The sequence below is a fragment of the Castor canadensis genome, chromosome X, assembly GCF_047511655.1.
Source record: "Castor canadensis chromosome X, mCasCan1.hap1v2, whole genome shotgun sequence".
Taxonomy (NCBI): Eukaryota; Metazoa; Chordata; class Mammalia; order Rodentia; family Castoridae; genus Castor; species Castor canadensis.
In genome coordinates, this window is record NC_133405.1 from 135,119,516 (window position 1) to 135,139,404 (window position 19,889).

The 19,889-nt window shown below is 40.0% G+C and overlaps 1 protein-coding gene across 4 annotated transcripts in view; it reads left to right on the forward strand.

Moving 5' to 3' along the window:
• Mid1 (midline 1) overlaps nt 1-19,889 on the forward strand; it is a 328,176-nt gene that overhangs the window by 275,031 nt on the left and 33,256 nt on the right. For all 4 annotated transcript variants that reach the window (XM_074064164.1, XM_074064163.1, XM_074064166.1 and 1 more), the window contains exons 4-5: nt 10,475-10,582; nt 16,850-16,998. In XM_074064164.1, the coding sequence (XP_073920265.1) occupies nt 10,475-10,582; nt 16,850-16,998 (257 nt within the window). The remainder of the gene's footprint in view (nt 1-10,474; nt 10,583-16,849; nt 16,999-19,889) is intronic.

Sequence of the window (19,889 nt, forward strand, 5' to 3'; positions counted from 1 at the left end):
GAAGATGAGTTACTAGGTCGTGTTCAATATCAGACTCTGTGGATCCCTAAACACGTGTGTGCGTACACACACACACACACACACATCCCTACTTCACATTCTCAAAATCAGCCATTGAAAGATTATGAAGCTCATAAGGTTTGCTTCGTACATTATTACTGGTACACTGGTAGCATCCTCCTCAGTGCTGGAGCAACAAAAGCAACCTGATTTCCTCTTTCATTCTTTAGCTACTAAAACTGTTGTACACATCTCTGGAAAGCAGTAACTGTGGCTTTCTAAACTTTCAACAGTCAGAAGTTAATACTTGCAGTTGAGAAGCAGGTTTAGTTTGCTGGCAAGAATCAAAATGCACACTGAATAAAAATGCAGCTTATCAAAAGGGTTTGCAAGTGAGATTGTTGGATTTTGGTGCAGACCGTTCCTTCTTTTAGCATGTTATCCGAAACTAATCATGCCAAAGGGATGCCATCTTAAAGGAAGATGGTTTCTATGTAGTTCTTTCACATGCCTGGCAGCACCATGAGCTAATCTGAATGAAGGAACAAGCAACAGTGCCACCGGATGCTCTTGTAAAGGGGATACATGCAAATGCTAACCTGAAATTAGCCTCTGGCTACTGAAACAAAAGGTCACTTTAATTTTTGCAGAACAGAGTAGTTTTTTTCCTTCTACTTTTCATGAAATGGCCTTAAAGAATTCCTCTTGTTTGTGGTTTCTGAAAAATTAAAACTATGCCAATGAGGCTCACCTTTAAGCGTTCTCTTAAACAATAAGAAGGCTTTGTTCTTGGCAATAAAATTAAAGCAAGCAGTGTTTCCATTACCTGGCAGGGTGCCCTCCCCAGCTCCCAGTCGACCGATCCTGACACACTAAACAGAGCCTTCTGTTTCTCAGGTAGGAAGGTGAGAAGGCAACATCTGTCAGGCTTGTATATAGAAATATGGTTGACCTTTCAGTTGTAATGAGGGAGGGGGAGAGAGAGAGAGAGAGAATTTCTTCCAACACACCTTAAGTTTGACTTTAAAAAACCAGTTATATTGCAGAAGCTTGACACTCCAATAATAATTTCACAGTGAGTTGAAATGATGTAAGTGAGGGGGGAGTCTCATATATCTTTTAATCTGGGCAACTTTACCAGCCACTGCCCAAATTTAGACCAATTATGGTCTATTGCAAATGAATACTTGCAGGTGGACTGTGGCCCTGAACTCGGGAATGGTCAAGGTCAATAGAGAACGATTTGCCAGATGCAGTGTGTGCTTAGCCTTACATATTGGTCCTAAGGCACTGGAGCTACAGAACAAGTGGGATGACCACTACACCATTCCCTCTAGCCTCTGCTAAAGCTGGTCCTAAAAAACATCGGTATCGTAGTCTCTTCTCAGGTCAACCCTCTGTCTATAACTGTCAGTGACATGCCCATGTGGCACTTACTGGTCCTTTTTTCCTTGGCCTGAGAGTTTTTTCTGCCTCTCCCAGAACCAAAGATTCCAGAGGTGAGTGAATTCTCACCCCTAACTCAGCACCTCAAACTGGCCCCTGAGTTAGGTAAGCGTCGCTTCCTGCCTATTGGATGCAATGTTTCCCGTTGCCCCATTGGGACTGATCTCCAGTTACCCAAAGTAGGCTTGGGAAGGTACATGTAGCTTCATACCTTTCCCTGCCTCACTTCCTTACCTCCTACTGATATTTCTTGGCAATAGTCTGTACTTCCATCCTTGTCTCATACCCTTCTTCAAGTACAACAGAACCACAGACCACCTCGAAAATGGAACGATAGCATAAGTTCCATTCCTGAACGTGATCAAAGCTCACATGTTCAGTTTCTATAAAACCTCCTCTCATACTTGAATGAACATGGATCTTAAACACTGGGCAGCAAAGATATTTAATAATCAAGCTATGAGCTTCTTCTGGTATTCTGGAGTGGCAATAACCAGGAAAGAGTCTTATATATCACTTGTGGGTACATCATAAAGATAGAATAAGGCTTAACAATTTCCATTTGTACTTCCAAGTTCAAGTTTTATCAGTGATGTAATCAAAGATATTTCACTCACTGTAAGAAATACCAAAGAGCAGGGATCTGATCCTTATTCCCAGAATTTTGCAGGGGACCATATGGCATCTAAACTTAAGTAACTCAAGCCCGAATAGGGGTCCAACCTTGTATTTTTCTGGTACATCACTATTTAGGAATCATGGCGCCACAATTTTAAAAAATGCCACTTAACGAGAAATAGCATGTAAGATTGAAATTAATTAATTAATTAATTAATGTAAGGCCATGGAATAGAGGTTTCCTCTTGCTATTAGAAATAACTTCCTCTCTCTGAAACACATCACCTCCATCTTCCCTCACACCCAGTCGGGGATCATCTTCTATAAGTTATTTCTCACCCTCAAAAAGGCTGATTTTTACTAATACATTTGTTGAAAATTATTTAATGTAACATTACTTCTTTTGAGAAAGTTTATGAAAAAATTAATACAGATAAATTACCATGACAAGTTAATAGATTTTTATTCACTCTGTGTGTCCAGCCCAAACAGAAGGGTGTTGAGCATTTGTTTTATAACATGCGTAATTAATAAGAGAAAGGAAGGGAGGAGATTATTGTTTTTGAATGAATTATGAGTAACATGTTCCATTCTGCTTCTTCGTTTTGGAACTGCTTTGAACAAAGTTACCATAAAACACAAAAAGGAAAATCTATGGTAATAGTGCCAAGAATGCAGGGTTGAAGTCAGTTGAGTGTACCCTAGGAAAAACATCACAGGAGGAACAGCATTTGTTATAATTGTGACAGAAGTCAGCAGAGGACATCGTGGGGAAAGTGAAAACCAGACTACAAGTATATCATCATTTTCAAATTGGAATCCTGTTAATTCAATTACCAGTAATTGCAGCTATTCATGCCTGGAAGGAAGACAACTAATATTTATCAAGCACCTACTAAGTGCCAGATTGTTAAGAGATGTGTTCATCAAAAGTATGCAAATAAGTAAATATTCTGAGAGAAATTCAACACATTTTCACACCTGCAGCTCTTTGACTGTAAAGTCCATGATCTGTTTGTTATTTATGCTAGAAGTTGACAAACTGTGACCCTCAGGACAAATCTGACTTGTCTTCTTTCTTTGTACATAAAATTTTATTGGAGCACAGTCATGTCCCTTTGGTTACACAATATCTATGGCTGCTTTCTCACTACAACAGTAGAGTTGAATAGCTGGCCCATAAAGTTAAAATATTTACTGTCTAGCACTTTGCAAAAAATGTTTCCCAACTCCTCAACCCTTCCTCTCCTCCTATCAAGTTGCACAGGAAGCAGCCATTATGGAGTCCATTTTGGATTTAAAAGTAACATCGAAACTTCTAGAGTTAGTCTTCACATTATAGCTTCCACAACTATTGAGCCAAAGATATAGATGGATAAATGTTCTGATTCATGTTAGAAAGTTCTCAGGTAATCAGCACAGGATGACAGGTTATAGAACCTATAGTTTTAATTCTATAAGGACATTTCAGATGAACGCAGCTAATGAAACCCGTGAGAGTTAATGCTGGTGTATTAATCACTATGTATCAAGCATATTTCAATTCATTAGTTCTCACCATAGGCTACCCTAGGGGTTCTCAGGCTTGACCCTAGTGCCATCAATGTTTAGTAGCAACACATTTGCTCTACCAGGCAAGATTTGGTATTTCCTTCCTACCTAGATAGGGAACTTGAGAATTGGATAGTTTAAAGTAAACACTCAAGAATATACAGCTAGTAAGAAATAAACACCTGGCATTTCAATCCCAGGAAGACTGAGCTCTGGTCTTTTGCCTGTTTAGCCCTCATTCTTTACTTTGAAGATTTTGCTTTACTGATAAATCAGCAACAGCATCAACATCTTGGAAGGGCATGTTCTCTATGCTCCTCTTGGGAGCAAAACTCCTTTGTGTGAAGTTTCAAAGTTTTAGGCCTTAGCAGTGGCATTTTTGCTGAGCAGTTTTATTGCCTTGTTACAGTTGTATTTCATTTATAAGAAGAATTTTATTGCACTGCTCATGCTGGTGTGTTTCTATTTTTAATGGGATTTCACTGCCTTATCCAACATTCAAACTTCATAATCTTACAAATCTCATGAAAAGAAGATTTATCATAAGGCTCCTGGGAGCTATTTTTTTTTTATCCATAGCAGATCTGTAACAAATTCCTATCTGGATTGTTAATCAATTTGTAGAATTGATCTGCCTGCTCTAGGCCAGTTTTTTTTTCCACCATGGTGCTCCGTGCCAAAGACCAGATCACATATAGCTTATATCTGCAATATCACTACAGTTATTTCCCACCAAAAACACTTTAAGAAGGGATTCCATGTTTTCTTTTTCTGAAGAATCATTTTTGGAGTTTAGAAAATGTTAGTCAAAAATATTAAATATTAGTGGTTGGGAGTGTGGTTCAGTAGTAGAGTGTTTGCCTAGCATGTGCAAGACCCTGAGTTTGATCCACTGCACCACAAAAGAGTTAAATATTAAATTAACATATTGAACATTACAAATACTGTCCTGTACTCTGGTTTCTTTTCCAGAGACAAAAACCTTGGGAACGGGTACATTCTAGCTCTCATCCGCTTGAGTAGGTCTTTGACTATTTGACTTTGGTGTGAGAGAGTTTCGGGGTGAAGATTATATGTAAACATATTAGATGAATTACAGTAATCCCGTCTGCTCTTACTCAATTCTCCTTGGCTCAGTTTTATATACAAACTGAAGTATTAGAATCCCTTTCATTGTTCCTTCTGGCAGCTCTGTCTGACTTCTGCCCCAGGGTCTGGAATGTTCATCAAAGCACCCTCAGATCCTCATATTTCTCTTTGCACCTGGTCAGCAGTGCACAGCAGGGGGCAGAACTCATGTGCACAGTTTTTCCCCTGTACCCTCACCTTATCAGCTCAGTTGGATTTCAGTTGCTCCAGCCCTGGTCACATTGGACTTAACGCCTTCATTTTGAGTGAGACGGGATGACAGTGCCATGTTTTGTAATAGCATTGACTCCTTTAAATTTGGATGCAGATCCAAAGTTCTCTATTCTTAGTAAATAGAGACAAGTGCTTTTGTGTCTAAATAATAACAGCATACGTAGAATTATATATGAGTTAAGTTTCAAACTGTCTTAGGTCACCTTAATTAAACCAGTGTGGAATGACACAACTTTTGCTTTTAGCATGAGGAACACCAGAGAAGATGTTTACCTTTTAAGCTTCCAGACTCCTTGATGATTTCAAAGATAGCAGGGTTCACAGTCTTAAAAGGAAATGGGGTTGCTATTTGATGGTACAGTTTCAAGAGTGCACTAATTGTGGGCTAATATGTTAGATAGTTCCTGGCTTGCACAACTATGCGTTTATCGTCTTGTGGAGTTCCAAGTGAATTGTGCAGTGCAGCACCCCTCTTTCCTGACCACCCTGAAATAAGATTTCCTGTCTCCAACATATTGGGGCTTATCCTGTGCCAAGCTCACTTCAGCGTTTCCATCTGTGTACAAACAGGAAGTGATCTATCAAGTTAGTGTATCCTTTTTGAAGGTTCTATTTTGAAAGTCTGTAGAGGGCTAACTCATTTCAAGAAGGCATTGCCAAATGAGGATTTCTAAAACACTTGTTAGTTCAATTTTACCTGTGAGAACTGGCCAGATAGTTTTCCTCCACTGATGTTCCTTTCTAAGAATTCCATAAATTTTTTTCTGAAGATTTAAAGTGCACACATGTCTGAAATCTAATGATGGTCATACTCTGTACCAAACATCTCATTTTGCAATTGAATAAAAGTCAAGAGAGTAAGTTTTTAGAAGTAATACTTAAAAACCATTTAGAGGCTGCTAACGAATAGTTCACAGACACATAGTCCGATTTTTAGTGTGTCTGTGTAATTAAATCCCTTTAATGTTTATACATATTTGACAAGAAAAAAATCTGTCCTCTTTACCCCTCCCCCATTCTCCAATTTCTGTTATACTCTTACACCATAAAACTTAGCAGGGGACTTTTTACCAGACATTCCTAACCAAGTACTTTGGAGAAGATAGCTAACCCATTTATGTTATCATTAATCTGGGGAATGACTATGTATAACTGCTTTCTAGAAAGGATGGTAAACTGAACTCAGTGACAATATTCATGGGACCGCAATTGACTTTTGGTGTCTGATGCGAGCATGAACGCAACAGAGCAACCTTCAGTGCTGAATTTGATCTCTGGTCTAGGAGGGCCAGGCATGAATGTTTGCCTTCTGCACTCACTTCGTTATTCGACTTTCTTATTTCAATCAGACTGTAGAGAATCAGAAGGTCATGGTCTCAGAAACAGCAAAATTACCCCAGGAACAGGAGAAAGTGAGTCAGCAGCTCGCTACTGGCAAAACTCTTCTGCTCAGTCTTACATATGAGTTACATGATACTGAACCATTGCTCCCAGAGGATGTATGCACAGAAACATGTACACACATATGTGTGCATATTAATGTACAGCCACCGCACCAAAATATCTTAAATTCTAAAAGCAACGTATCTTGGTAGAGTTCGTTTTCTTCCTTTCACAAAACAGCCAAGGAGGGTCAGAAGTAAGGGGCTAGCCTGAGACCACCCCATTACCAAGTGCCTCAGTCACCTGGTCCCTGAGCCAGAGCCTCTGTTGTCTCCATCCTATGGTCTCCTTGTGCATAAGTGTTGACACCAAAGGCAGAGCATCACCTTGTTCAACCTCAGCCAGCTGTATTCGAGGCAGTGCACATTTTTTGATGTGCTGTGTATGTCTACAAAAGGGCCCCAAGCATTGATTTAGGGGTTATAAGAAAAATTTAAAAATTTTTACATAGTAGGAGAATTCCTATATACAAAATCAGTAAATAATGAGGATGGACTGAATGTGATTTGTGAGGAGATGAGCCGATTGAATGCAGAGTCAGGAGCTTCTGCCAACACCCCTTCCACAACTTTTGGCTGTTTGTTTTTCATTCCTTAGGGACTTATCAGAGACTTCTTGTCTAACCAGCAATACACAAGACCCCTCTCTCAGCTGTGTTGGATCATGTCGCCATTTTTAACTTCCTTTATATACCTATCACAATCTGGAAATTTTGTTTGTTTGCTTGTTCAGCCTATTTCCTACGGCTTCTTTGGCTCTCCTGCAGCCTACCATATAGAATGCTGCTGTCTGATGTGCTGTGGGAACCCAGTAGCTACTTTTTGAATGAATGGTTGAGTGTGGCCCTTTTCAAGAAGGATTATAAGTGTTTGGTAAAAGTATTTGGGGCATAGGCTCACGTGACATTGGCTGTGGCACTTGCAGCCTCAGGTGACAAGTTAGAGCCTGTAAAAAGAGGTGGCAATAAAGTCTGAATTCAGAAAGAATCAAGACTAGGTCTAACTTTAGAGGAATTAACTTAGAGTGTGTACAAAGACACGAAGCTGGTACTGAAGACCAGAAGCAACAATGGGGCCAAGATGATGTATTTCAAAAGGCGAAAGAAAGCTGCTCCGCCTAGATGCTCCCTCCTCACGGGGGAGGCCAAAAGAGGAATAAGGGGAAACAACTGAGCTGCATAATTTGAAGGGCTGAGGTGACCATTTGTCATCAGTATACTTGGGGAAAAATAGCAGTGAGGGGACTGGCATGGGAGGAGGATGCAATTTTAAGCTACATTTTTGTCCTGAAAAGTCACAGGCTCTGAAAGACCAGTGCCCCATTTGCAGTGTGGTCTAAAGATGGACCCACTGCTGCCTTTAGCTTAGGGACCAGGAAAAAGCTGATGACACAAAAATGGAAATGTAGGTTGAAGAAAGAAGGTTGGGGAATTATTCCTTCATCCTTAGATTGGCTCTACTCAGAGCACTTCCATCAACCACGATGATTTCCAAATCAAAAATGGTGAATCCAAAATGAAGCTAAAATCATAACTAGTAGTTGCTAGCTTCCAAACCAAACTTAAGAACTAAAAACACCTGAACATATTGCAAGTAACCTATAAAGCCTGTCATATTTGAATTCTTGGTTCATATAAGAAATAAAGTCCAATCAAATCATTAACTTTTTAAAGTAATATACAAAACAGTACAACTGTGGAAAACTTCATTGTAGTGCAGTAATTTCAGAAATATAGAATAATATTCAACTTATTTTATTGTACCTTTAGGGATATAAGAATGCTAGAGTTAACAAAAATTTGGAACTTGATCAAAGTGGAAGAAGAGATTCAACTTTCTGGTCTTAAAGAAAAATTCAGTCTGTATTCTTTGAAAGATCCAGGGAAAATACTTGGCCTTGAATTAACAGATCATGTTCCAAAATTTCTGGGAATTTATATTTTGGGGTGATGGTGACTGTGGTATCACATTTCTCAGAACATATTTGGCTCAAGGTAGTAGATTTCAGTCCACTTTCTTTTGGTAAAGCCAACCTAGCCAACCTAGAAATCAAAAGTCAGAATTTGGACTAAATTGAACCTCATGTTAGAATGGTAACTAGGACGGTTTTCCTACCATAGAGTAACTCAAATCCCAGTGAGTTTTGAGAGTGGAATGGATTCCATTGAGAGGAAACACCCAGGGTAAGGGAGATTTTGGCTAAATCCACCTAACAGGATTCTTGCTTGAAGGCAGACTGGAGGGTCACCGGAGCCCATGATTATCTGCCTTGCGGCATTAGCCTGAATTCAACGTTCTGCACTTCTCAACCAATGCATTTTTAATTTTTTCTTTGGTAATTGGACTAACATTTAGCAAATAACAATGTGTACTAATCTGATATAGGACGTGATGACATGGTTTGCTACAAATGGCTGGTGACCATCATCTTCTCAAGATGTCTTATGCAGTCTTTATGTGGTATCTGATTAGGAACAAAATTCAAGGACATGGTTTTTGTGGGCCAGGATCACTGGATTTTCAACCTCAACTCATGACTCTACTTCCAGTTTATCTCAGTCATAAAGAATGAAATTACTCCAGTAAAGAGTCTTCCAAATCAAGGGGGCTCATGACTGGACCTAGTTTCCTCCATGAGATATGCTAGGATAATCAGTGCCATTGTCATTCTTTGCAACATTACAACTTCTCCTGAGGCTGTGCTAAAATAATAAAGCTTGTGCATACTTGCTCCCTCTCCCACAGCTGTGACTTCTGGGTTTCTCTTTGTGAATAAGCATTTCAGAATTGCCATGAGGTGGAGGAAATAGCACGTACAGGGTTTTTCTCAAGTCCACTTGCCAAGAATGAGCTAATTGTAACTCTCCCTTGCATGCAGTGAGTCTCGAAATCTTCAAAGATGGGCCATTCTGTCTTGATCCACCTTTCCATGAGAATGGTGTGCTTTCATTTGTACAACTTTGGTTTTTAAGAATACCAGGGGGGACGTTTTAAATTATGTCATAAGATTAATACATCAGACGCAATCGGGTGCATTCAGGGTGACATAGGTAGACATGATTAATACAACATGAAACCATCTTTTTGGTATTTATTTTTTTGCTATCTCACAATGAGTAAATCTAAACTTGATGTTTATATAGAAATGTTAAATAAATACAATGGAAGCTTGCTACATTAACTTTTGGAAAATTTCTCTAGAAGATCTTAATAGTAATCTGTCCTCCATGAAGCAATAAGATTAGGTAGTTTTAAACTTACTTTTTGTTTAAAAGAACAGATTTAACACTTTTTAAAAATACAAAAGCAGGATTATAAATGTATTTCACTTGTCAATTCCATGTCAATTTCCAACTAGTTGATAATGGCAATGTACATGTTGTGTTAGAAAAGATTCTGAGTCTGAATCTGGCTTAGCAGTAATGATTGCTGTCAATTGGATAATAATGGTTTACAAGGATACAAAATGAGGATGGGTACAAATGTCCCATATTTGCCATCCTTACATAATAGGAAGGATAGTTAACATCTTAAAATTGTTTTTAGAGCCTGCTATGGTGTTGCATGCCTGTAATCCCAGCTACTCAGGAGGTAGAGATTGGGAGGATGGTAATTTCAGACCAGCCCAGGCAAAAAATTAGTAAGATCTCCACAAGTTGAGCTTGGTGGTTCATGCCTCTAATCCCAGTTATTGGGAAGGCAGAAATTGGGAGGATCACAGTTGGAAGCTAGCCAGGGCAAAAGTTAGCAAGATCTCATCTTAGTTCAAGCTGGGCATGAATTTTAGCTACTGGGAGGCATTGTGGTCTGAGGCTGGCCCCAGCAAAAATGTGATGCCCTTTCTGAAAAATAACTAAAGCCAAAAAAGGCTACGGGGGTGGCTAGAGTGGTTAGAGTGCTTGCCTGGCAAGTGTGGGGTTCCAAGTTCAAACCCCAGAGCTGCCAAATATATATATATTTAGAGACTATTAGAAATATATTAGTCTACATTAAAAAAATACATTTAACTGAAAACAAAGGCCAAATTTATTTTATTAATCTTTATTAATCCTTAGGTCAATGCATCCCGTCAAGAAGCCAAGTTGACAGAAGAATGTGATCTTCTCATTGAGATCATTCAGCAAAGACGACAAATTATTGGAACCAAGATCAAAGAAGGGAAGGTATGATTTCTAGGGCAGAAGATTCATGTTCTCCACCTGGAGAAAATGTAGTCCCTTACACTTCAGTGACTTTGGAAATGTTAAACATTCTCACTATACTTTCCACAATTCCCTTTAAGTCTTTGTCTTAGTTCATTTTGTGTTGCTATAACAGAATACCTGACGTTGGGTAGTGTATAAAGAAAAGAGGTTTATCTGTCTCATGCTTCTGGTGGCTGGAAAATCCAAATACATAGCACCCACATCTGATGAGGGGCCCTTCGCTGTGTCACAACATGACAGAGAAGCAGAAGGGGTATTGGGCACATGCTAAAGAAGCATAAGCGTACCTGCTTATGTGGTAACTACCCAGTCCCAGATCTAACTTACTCCTTTGACAAGGGCATCGATCTTCCAAGAGTGGTGTTGCCCCATGGCTCAGAACACCTCTTACAGGTCCCAGCACCTCTCAAAACCATTACACTGGGGACCAAACCTCAACATGAGTTTTGATGGGGACAAATTGTATTTAACCCATAGCAGTCTTTGAGTTTTAGTTCAAACGCCCTTGCTCGATCCTGTGGGCCTTGGGCTCCTGTGCACACCTGTCATTAGGCTGCCCCCTTGCTCAGATCAGGGTTTGGCTTGGAAGTCTTGTCTATTGTTTTCTGTCTCACTTGTCTATGAGAAGGTTGGTTCCATAGAGGAAGGGTCCATTTCATATTTATTGCTCCATCCTGGCAATCAGCATAGCCTTAAATAAATTAAAAATGAATCAAACTTTAGAGAAATTATGAAGTACTTTCCTGTGTCTTAGGGAATTACGAAAGGTATAACATCATACTCACAAAACTTCTATAGTGTCCCCTGTCATAAACTTCTTTGTGTGTATAATAGTAACACTTCTTGCTTAATGTTTTTGTGTTATAAATTTTTATGGTTTTCCAGGAAAACTGTATTTTTAAAAATTATAAATTTATATTATATTCTTTTTTTTTTCTGTTTCTAAGGTTTGAATCCGGGGCCTTGCACTTGCTAGGCAATCTTTCTACCATTTGAGCTATGCTCTCAGCCCTTTTCATTTTGTTTTAGAGATAGGGCCTAGGCTATTTTGCCCAGGCTGGTCTTGAACTTTTGATCCTCCTGCCTCCTTTTCCTGAGTAATTGGATTATGGGTGTGTACCACCACACCCTGCTAAGTTTACATTGTATTTTTTATGACCACTTTATTATTAATTCAAAGTTCATTCAAAAACTATTGGTAACTTTAGAATTGATCATGTTTTTATATTTTAAAATTGGTCATATTTTATTGAAATACTTATTTAAAATTGGTCATATTTTATTGAAATATTTATGATCCTTTTTATCTTACGTATTTCTTTGCCACCCTCCAAGGATAAGTTTTCTAAATATTTTGAAAATAAAAGCATTCATTCATGTTCCAAGAAATTCATGAATTTTTATTACTGATCATAGGTACACTTTAATGAAATATGTTTCATTAAAGCATATTGTTTTAATGTTGCTGGAGATGCAACCCAGGGACTATTTAGCATGCTAAACTAGGCTTCTACCACTGAGCTACATCCTCAGCCCTGAACTGACAAGTTTTAAGCAAAGCACAGATTACAGTGGCTAATGTATGTGCTTTTCTCTGTTTTCTACAAAATTTAACATGTACCTTTTAATATTGTACAATGTTTTAAATTACTCACTCTTTGCAGATTGAAAATTATTGGTACATGTAAATTAATAGTGATCTAAAAAACTGAAAGAGTAATGTGCAATTATTTCCTGGCCAAGAATGAACTCATATGAAATATTTGAATATTTCACGAGAAGCTACTTTCCCCACATCCAGATTGCACAATGCAGAAGAGCACCATGTATCCATCTGGTGTCCTTGTAGGATACTGTTCCCCTTGCATCATCCTCATCGTGCACCACGTGGGCACATCTCTTAAATCCCGACATCTTCCAGGTTCTCAGATGCCTGGCTCTCTGGAATACAGCCACAAGTAATCACTAGTACGCACAGGGAATGGAATTCTCTTATCCTTACATGGTTGCTTGCGAGGATCAGCTCTCAATACTCGTATTAGTTTCTTTTTTTAAACTTTTACTTCTACGTGTAAATTGACAAATTATAGTTGTATATATTATGAGGTACAAGGTGATTTTATGGTTTATGAATACAATGTGGAATAATTAAATCAAGCTGGCTAACCTATCCATCACCTCAACTACTCATTTTTTTTTATGGTGAGAACATTTGCAATGTAGTGTCTTAACAATTTTGAAATGTACAGTACATTGTTTTTGCTATATTCATCAAGCTGTGTACTGTCTCAAAGTAACAAAAAAGCTTGCTCCTCCTGTCTAATTGTGGCTTCATATGCTACTCATATTAGGTTTCTTATTGCTGCTATAACAAATTACCATAAACTTGGTGGCTTAAAACAGCCCAGATTTATTATCTTAGTGTTCTGGAATTCAGAAGTCCAAAATCCATCTCATTGGGTTAAAGTCAAGGTTTGGTTGTTTCTTTCTGGAGGCTCTAGGGGAGAATCCATTCGCTGCTTTTCAAGCTTGTACAGGCCACCCACCTTCCTGGCTCATGGCCTCTTCCTCACCTCCCTCTGACCTCTGTTTCCATCCTCCCATCTTCTCTAACACAGATCTTCCTGCTTTTCTCCTACAAAGACCTTGGAGTTTACAGTGGCATCACCCACATAATCCAGGACAACCTTCCCATCCCAAGATAATGACATCGGCAAAGTCCCTTTTGCCATGAAAGGTCATCTATTCAAAGATTCCCAAAGTTAGGATGTGAGCGTCTTTGAGGACTCTTACTCAGCTGGCACTAACATGGCGCCCACCTCCCCGGCCAGCATGCCTTCTTCCTTCCCCTTACGTAGCCCAGGTGAGGGTCTCTCTCATGAGCTAGATCAGAGTAGTGAAAGTTGGCCTGATCTTAGCCATGGTGATACATGGAGTTCATGCTTCCATGCATTCGCCCCCACCCTAACACATTATCAGTAGAGAATATGATAAAATGCAAAAGCAAAGAGACGTAGTTGGACTGAAACAAGATAAACAGTTCCATTGGGGCAGAAGTGGGACAAAACCGCAAAGCTGTGATTGTTGCTAAAGACACCGAGATTTCTGCCTTTTGGTCTAGAAGAGGCCATAGCAGCTATGGCCCCAATACCCATGACCAAATCATTCTTGAAACTTTGGGGAAAAGGACCTAGAAGTGCTTCAGTTATGATGGGGGACTGAAATCATACTCACTGCTTAGTGCCACAGACTGTGTGAGATTTCTCAGTTCATTAAAAGGGACCGAAAAAAATTATTGCCAACTTCTGCCTAGTGTCATAGCTTTTAGCAAACTTGAGGTCTGGCATTCTGGAACAAGTCAGTTGCTGAGTTGGGGCCTGTGCTTCGTTTTCTGATATCCCACAGGACAGAAGCCTCAGCAGCACAGAGATAAGATAGGGTAACTGAGTGCCGAGCCTGAGGGCCAGGTGAAGGCAACTGTGAAACCATTAGATAAGGTAGGCAGAACAAGGAGGAGAGAGCAAGGAGTTATCCCTAACTTTTTCCCTTTAAAACTGAACTGCCAAGCTCAATTCCAAAGCAAATAAAGGAATCTTAAACTTCTCTAAAAAGATAGTCAACAATGTCAGCAGACAAAATTGTCTTATCTCAAGTGATACTTGTTTTATGGGGGAATATGAAAAGACTTTAAGAGAAATTGTCTTAAGATACTCAATGAGATAAATGAAGAGATAACTTTTAAAAGAGGAAAAAGTAAAACAATGAGAGAAAGAAATGAAATTTAAAAATTGATGTGAAGGAAACAAACTGGAAGTTGGAAGTAAACATGTAGACATGTTAATTATCAAGAAAACAGCTACAAAAGAAGTTTGCAAAGTGAGTTTTGGCCTCCTGCTGGGAAATTCCATAACTATAGGAAGGTACAAAAGAGTTTGGCATTAAAGTGTGGCAGATGCCCATTGAGTTTGAAGTCAAATCTTAAATTATTTTTTTTTAAGTTATTCTCAACCAAACTAATGATTCATCACCTGCAGATTAAAAAAAAAAAATCACTGCTTGGTAGAATGCAAATTCCTGCTGCTTTGCCAATTACAACTCCTTAACTAGAGTATTGGAGGATGTCCCAGACATCTACAGATTTTCTCCAAAACTATCCCCAGCTGATTCTTTTCCACACCATTTGTGAGCAGCTCTGATGGGGTATATCAGATGGAACCGTTACACTGACCTATATTTAAAATCATGCCTTCAATTTTTCTTTCTAGAACATTCTGATATTTTCACAAGCAGCTCTTCTTTTGTCTTGCTTCAATTTATGAATGATTTGGGGCTTTTTTTTTTCTTTTCCTCTTTTTTTTGAGATACTGGGGTTTCCTCATGCTTGTTACACTTTTCCTCTCACATCACTTTTAATTTCCAGTGTCATGATAGAAGAAGAAGAAGAAGACAAAAGTGGAGTTCAGTCATCATCACATTTGTAATCTGTGTGGGTTTTACTAGCCATATCCAAAGTCTAAGTGATTGGCATGAAATTTTTCTAAAGGAATAATCTAATCTTATTTTCTTTTGTTAGGATTGTATTAAATAGCTTCAGTTTTGCCATGTAATTTAAATTATTCTTCATGTTGTGTGATTAAATATTCCACTCACTTGTTCTAGGGACTCTTAAGTTCTTTTTTCCTTCTGGAATTTTTTCTTCCTGTGGACAGTTTCTAATGGGTGTGTTCTAATATCCTGAATTGAGCTAGATGGCTTCCTTAGGCTTGCCTCTGGGTATAACACCAGAGCTGGATTCTAGCTGGTCTAAAATGAGTGGAATTTTATTCAACTGTCCTACACAGTTAACCCACTAGGGACAGAAACTGTACAATATTGAGTGAAGTCTTTTTTCCAGGTTTAAGATCATATACTGTTTGCCCCCGAACTTTGACATTTCATTCTCCAACTCTTCACTTTGAGGAATTTTTCTCACCCTGCCTGAAATCTTGAGCCTGCCACCTCTCAACTCAGCATTAATTTCCTTTGTTTGCAGTAGTGCATACTTGGATGTTCCTTAGGGACCTCCAGTTCTGACATCGCCTTCCTTCCTTTTCTTCGATTAGAGTTGTTCTGGGATGATAATGATGACGTGGCGAAAGCAGGAATTTCTTGGAGCTAGCAAAATTCTGGAGGGAGCCTGAGCCAGCCTTGTCTGTAAGACAGATTAAGCGGCCTCCTCCCTACCCTTTCACCCAAGGCTATTTTCCATTCCGGAATTATCCTCAAGCCAGCCAAAACCTGTCCCCGGGTGTGTAGATGGGGGCAGTAGGTGCTGGGCGATTCCAATTAGCAGTCTAATTTTAACTTGGCTTCCAGCCGGAGGGCTTCATCTCACAGCACATTTCAAACACCAGAGCCTCGGTCAAGTCTGTTACCTTGGACTTATTTTGGCCTGCCTGAGAGGTTACGGTCGATTACGTTTGAGGGTCATTTTCAAGCAAGACAGAATCAGGAATTGGAATGGAGGTTTTGAAGCAAATATGCGTTTTATCCTTAGTTATCAAGAAAGCACAAAGTGCCTGGAAATGACGTTCCCAGCGAGGGGAAATGGCCCAGCTGTGCTTTGTTTGGCTTTCTCTCATCTGCTCAACAGGAAAAATATTAATCAATGGGAAAATGCTTCTTTTCTGTATATTTAACACATGAGTTTTAGGTAGCATGGGAAATAGTAATATCTCATGCGTTTACATCACAGTTTTATTCCATGGACAACAAAGAACTTTTTAAAAATGCTTTTTACTTAAGCCTCAAATGTGCTCCTCTACAAATGCTTTATTTGCCTTGCACAGCTGAAACCCTGAGATAGAGAAAGTGCCCAGGTTCCCTATGGTCCTGGTGTAATTACGAGGAGGAGTGGATGTCTGGTGACCCTTTGTAACTTGCCACTGGGCGACACCTTTTTTTCCCATCAACAGGGAAGCAATTAGCAATTCAGTATTTCCTCATAAAACAAATTAGCAACGCTCCTCCAAGGAGATAAAGTGTATCTAAGGCAAGAGTTCCACAACTGGGCTTTCCAGGTTTCCCTCCCTCTCTCTCTCTCTCTCTCTCTCTCTGTTTATTTTCTGAACTTTGATGGAAAGATGACTTACAGAAACAAAATGCACACATCAGAAGGGTGCAGCCCAGTGCCTTCCCCAAGAGAGCACAGCCGTGTAACATGCATCTCATCCTCTCTCGTTCAAGGTGATGAGGCTTCGCAAACTGGCCCAGCAGATTGCCAACTGCAAACAGTGCATTGAGCGGTCGGCCTCCCTCATCTCCCAAGCAGAGCACTCTCTAAAGGAGAACGACCATGCCCGCTTCCTGCAGACTGCTAAGAATATCACTGAGAGGTGAGTGCAGGGGCTGCTGGGAAGTTCTCAGGCTGCTGGCCGCTTGGCATCTGGGGTGTGATTGGTTGGCCTTGCTCTCATCATGCTTTTATTTTCATTTTCAAGGCTGAGTACCAGAGAGAATGGAAGCTTTGAGCCGTTTTGTTCCAGCTAAAGATGCTTCCCTTTGACATGTCAAAGCCCTTTCGGTAACAACCTAGAGTTCAAGGTCTTTGAAACAACAATCCACCAGTTAGGAAGAATAAAATGAAGCTGCTATGGGAGGGAGGGGATCTTATCATGGCACAGAAACCGCATTTCTGACTCACACCTGATCTTATCGTACACTTATAACAAAGAGTCGAAGTGAAGGCGAAAACATGAAAGTGAACCTTATCTTCCATTGCAGGGTTCATTTGTCTAAAAACAATAATCGCACAGGTGTTTCTCTGTTGGACCTGTTTTTACTTGGTTGAGAAGCCTGGCCTCACCTGAAAATGTCAAGGCTGACTTATGTAGAAAAGAAAGGGCCAAACTGTCAAGTTCACACTGCCTTCTTTTCAAATACCTTCTATTCCAGTGGAGGGCAGTTAAAAATGATGTTAGCTGAAGGGCTGCCCCCGTGGTAAAACTGGCATGGATGAGCATTCTTTCATTACAGCCTACTCCACTGGCATGAAAGTTACTTGTCCCTATAGGTGCAAATACCTGGAAGAATTCTAGTGGACCCACAGAGAAGCACCAATTCCACATAAATGACTTCTCTGAGCAATGCCAATGGCCTTGACTTTTAATTCATTCAAATTTTTGGAATCATTCCCCCTTTCATGAACAGACTCCTCTTCAGCTCATTCCTCTTCAGCTCCTTCATGCTGGGTCTGTATCCTAGCACAGAAGTCTGTGAACTGTTTGTGAAGAATTAAGAGAGTAAATATTTTTTGGATTTGCAGGTTAGAAGGTCTTGGTTCCAACTTCTCAGCTCTGCCTGCAGAGCCCCACAACAGTTCCAGATAATATGGGAACAAATGGGTGTGGCTGTGTGCCAAGAGCCATTTACAAAACAGGCTGCAGGTAGCACTTTGCCAACCCATGGCCTGCGGGGGACGGGGGTGGCCACCAAGAAGGAGACAAGAAACTAATGTTTATTGAGTGCTTGCTTGGGTCAGACGCTGCTAATTTTCAAAATATCATTTACAGGTAGGCTTTGGTATTTCCATTTTCTCTGTTCTTTAAGAGTAGTATACAGACTGAGTGCCAGTGACTCACACCTGTAATCCTAACTACTCAGGAGGCAGAGATCAGGAAAATGACAGTTCGAAGCCAGCCCAGGCAAATACTTCGTGACACCCTATCTCGAAAAAACCCATCTCTCTCTCTCTCTCTCTCTCTCTCTCTCTCTCTCTCTCTCTCTCTCTCACACACACACATACAGGGCTGGCAGAGTGTTTCAAGGTATAGGCCCCGAGTTCAAACTCTAATACCACAAAATAAATAAATAAAAGAGTGGTATTCTATATTTATAACTCTGGTCTAATATTGGCCAGCCAGTTTCACTGTGCTATTCTTATATTTAAGAAAAATTCTTGTTGTTGCTAATTAGATACTTATCTCTTCTAAAGAGCATGAATAGCAGCTGCCTATCATTCCCTTTATGTCTTTGAAATGCTCTCTCCTCCCTACTGAAAGGCCACTTTCTTTCCTCATGACTCCTCGGTTCCAAGTATTTAATCATTTGCACTGGTTTCATCTGGACCATGTCCAGTTGCTCATTATTCATCCTAATGTTAAAAACTTTGAACATCACAAATTTTCCACTGTGCTCTGGACATCTAATAGCCAGTATTTGCACTAAGTCCAGGGTTCCCGAGTAGATCTGAGAGTCATTTTTCCCCCCATGAACTCAGGTAGGACCTGATGAAGTGGCTACCATGATGGGCATTTCTCTGCAATCCCAAGAAATTCAACTGAGGGGCACCTGATTAAATTCTCACCTAGCATCAGGGAGAGAAAGTGCCCCTCTAACGCTTGCAGAGAGACTTGATTTCGAAGTATAGCACAAGTGCATGAATACCTACATGTGATCTCCCACAGATCTGTGGGGCCTCTTTGGTCCCATTCAGAGCAGTCTTCGGAACAAGCCCATCTCATCAGCAATGGACATGTGCCTTTAATTTCTTTTTCTACAAAGAATGTGCTTCTGTTGAGTTTGAATGTGTAGTGCCTGTAAAAATCACTGGAGCCCTTGTCCTTCTGTGCCATCCCCTGTCTTCCCAGCTCTTATTTATCAGTCTTCTTGGTTAATTCCTGAAACCTCTCTCCTTCTATTAGCTGGGATGTAATAAAAGAGCATTGAGCTGGAACAAGGAGGCGGGAGACCTGAATTCAAATCCTAGCACTGCCACTTTTGAAATATGATTCTTTGAACTATTTTCCACTTGAAAATGTCAGGTCCCTATTATGGTACCATTATTGAAAACTCCTCAGAATGGGTCTTCCACAGACACTCTGTACATGCTCACTGGTTGGATATTTTCATGCTTGAACCCCTCCTTGTAGGTCAGTTGCAGTGCTACTCTGCCTACCTCTGTTCTTCAACCTGTCACTTACTGCGCTTCTCTTAAGTCATGGCTTCTGAGTTCTGTCTCCTAGTATGCCTGCCTTGGGTTTTGGTTCATATATACCTCCGAATTATCTTTATTCTTCTCTTCAAGTATGGAATCCAAAACAAACTTTATTATTACTATTTTGGTGGGATTGGAGTTTGAACTCAGGGCTTCGCCCTTGCAAAGCAGGCTCTCTCTACCACTTGAGCCACACTTCCGGTCCATTTTGTTCTGGTTATTTTGGAGATGGGGGTCTCTAGAATTATTTGCCCAGTCTGGCCTCAAACCTCAAACCACCGTTCTTCTGAT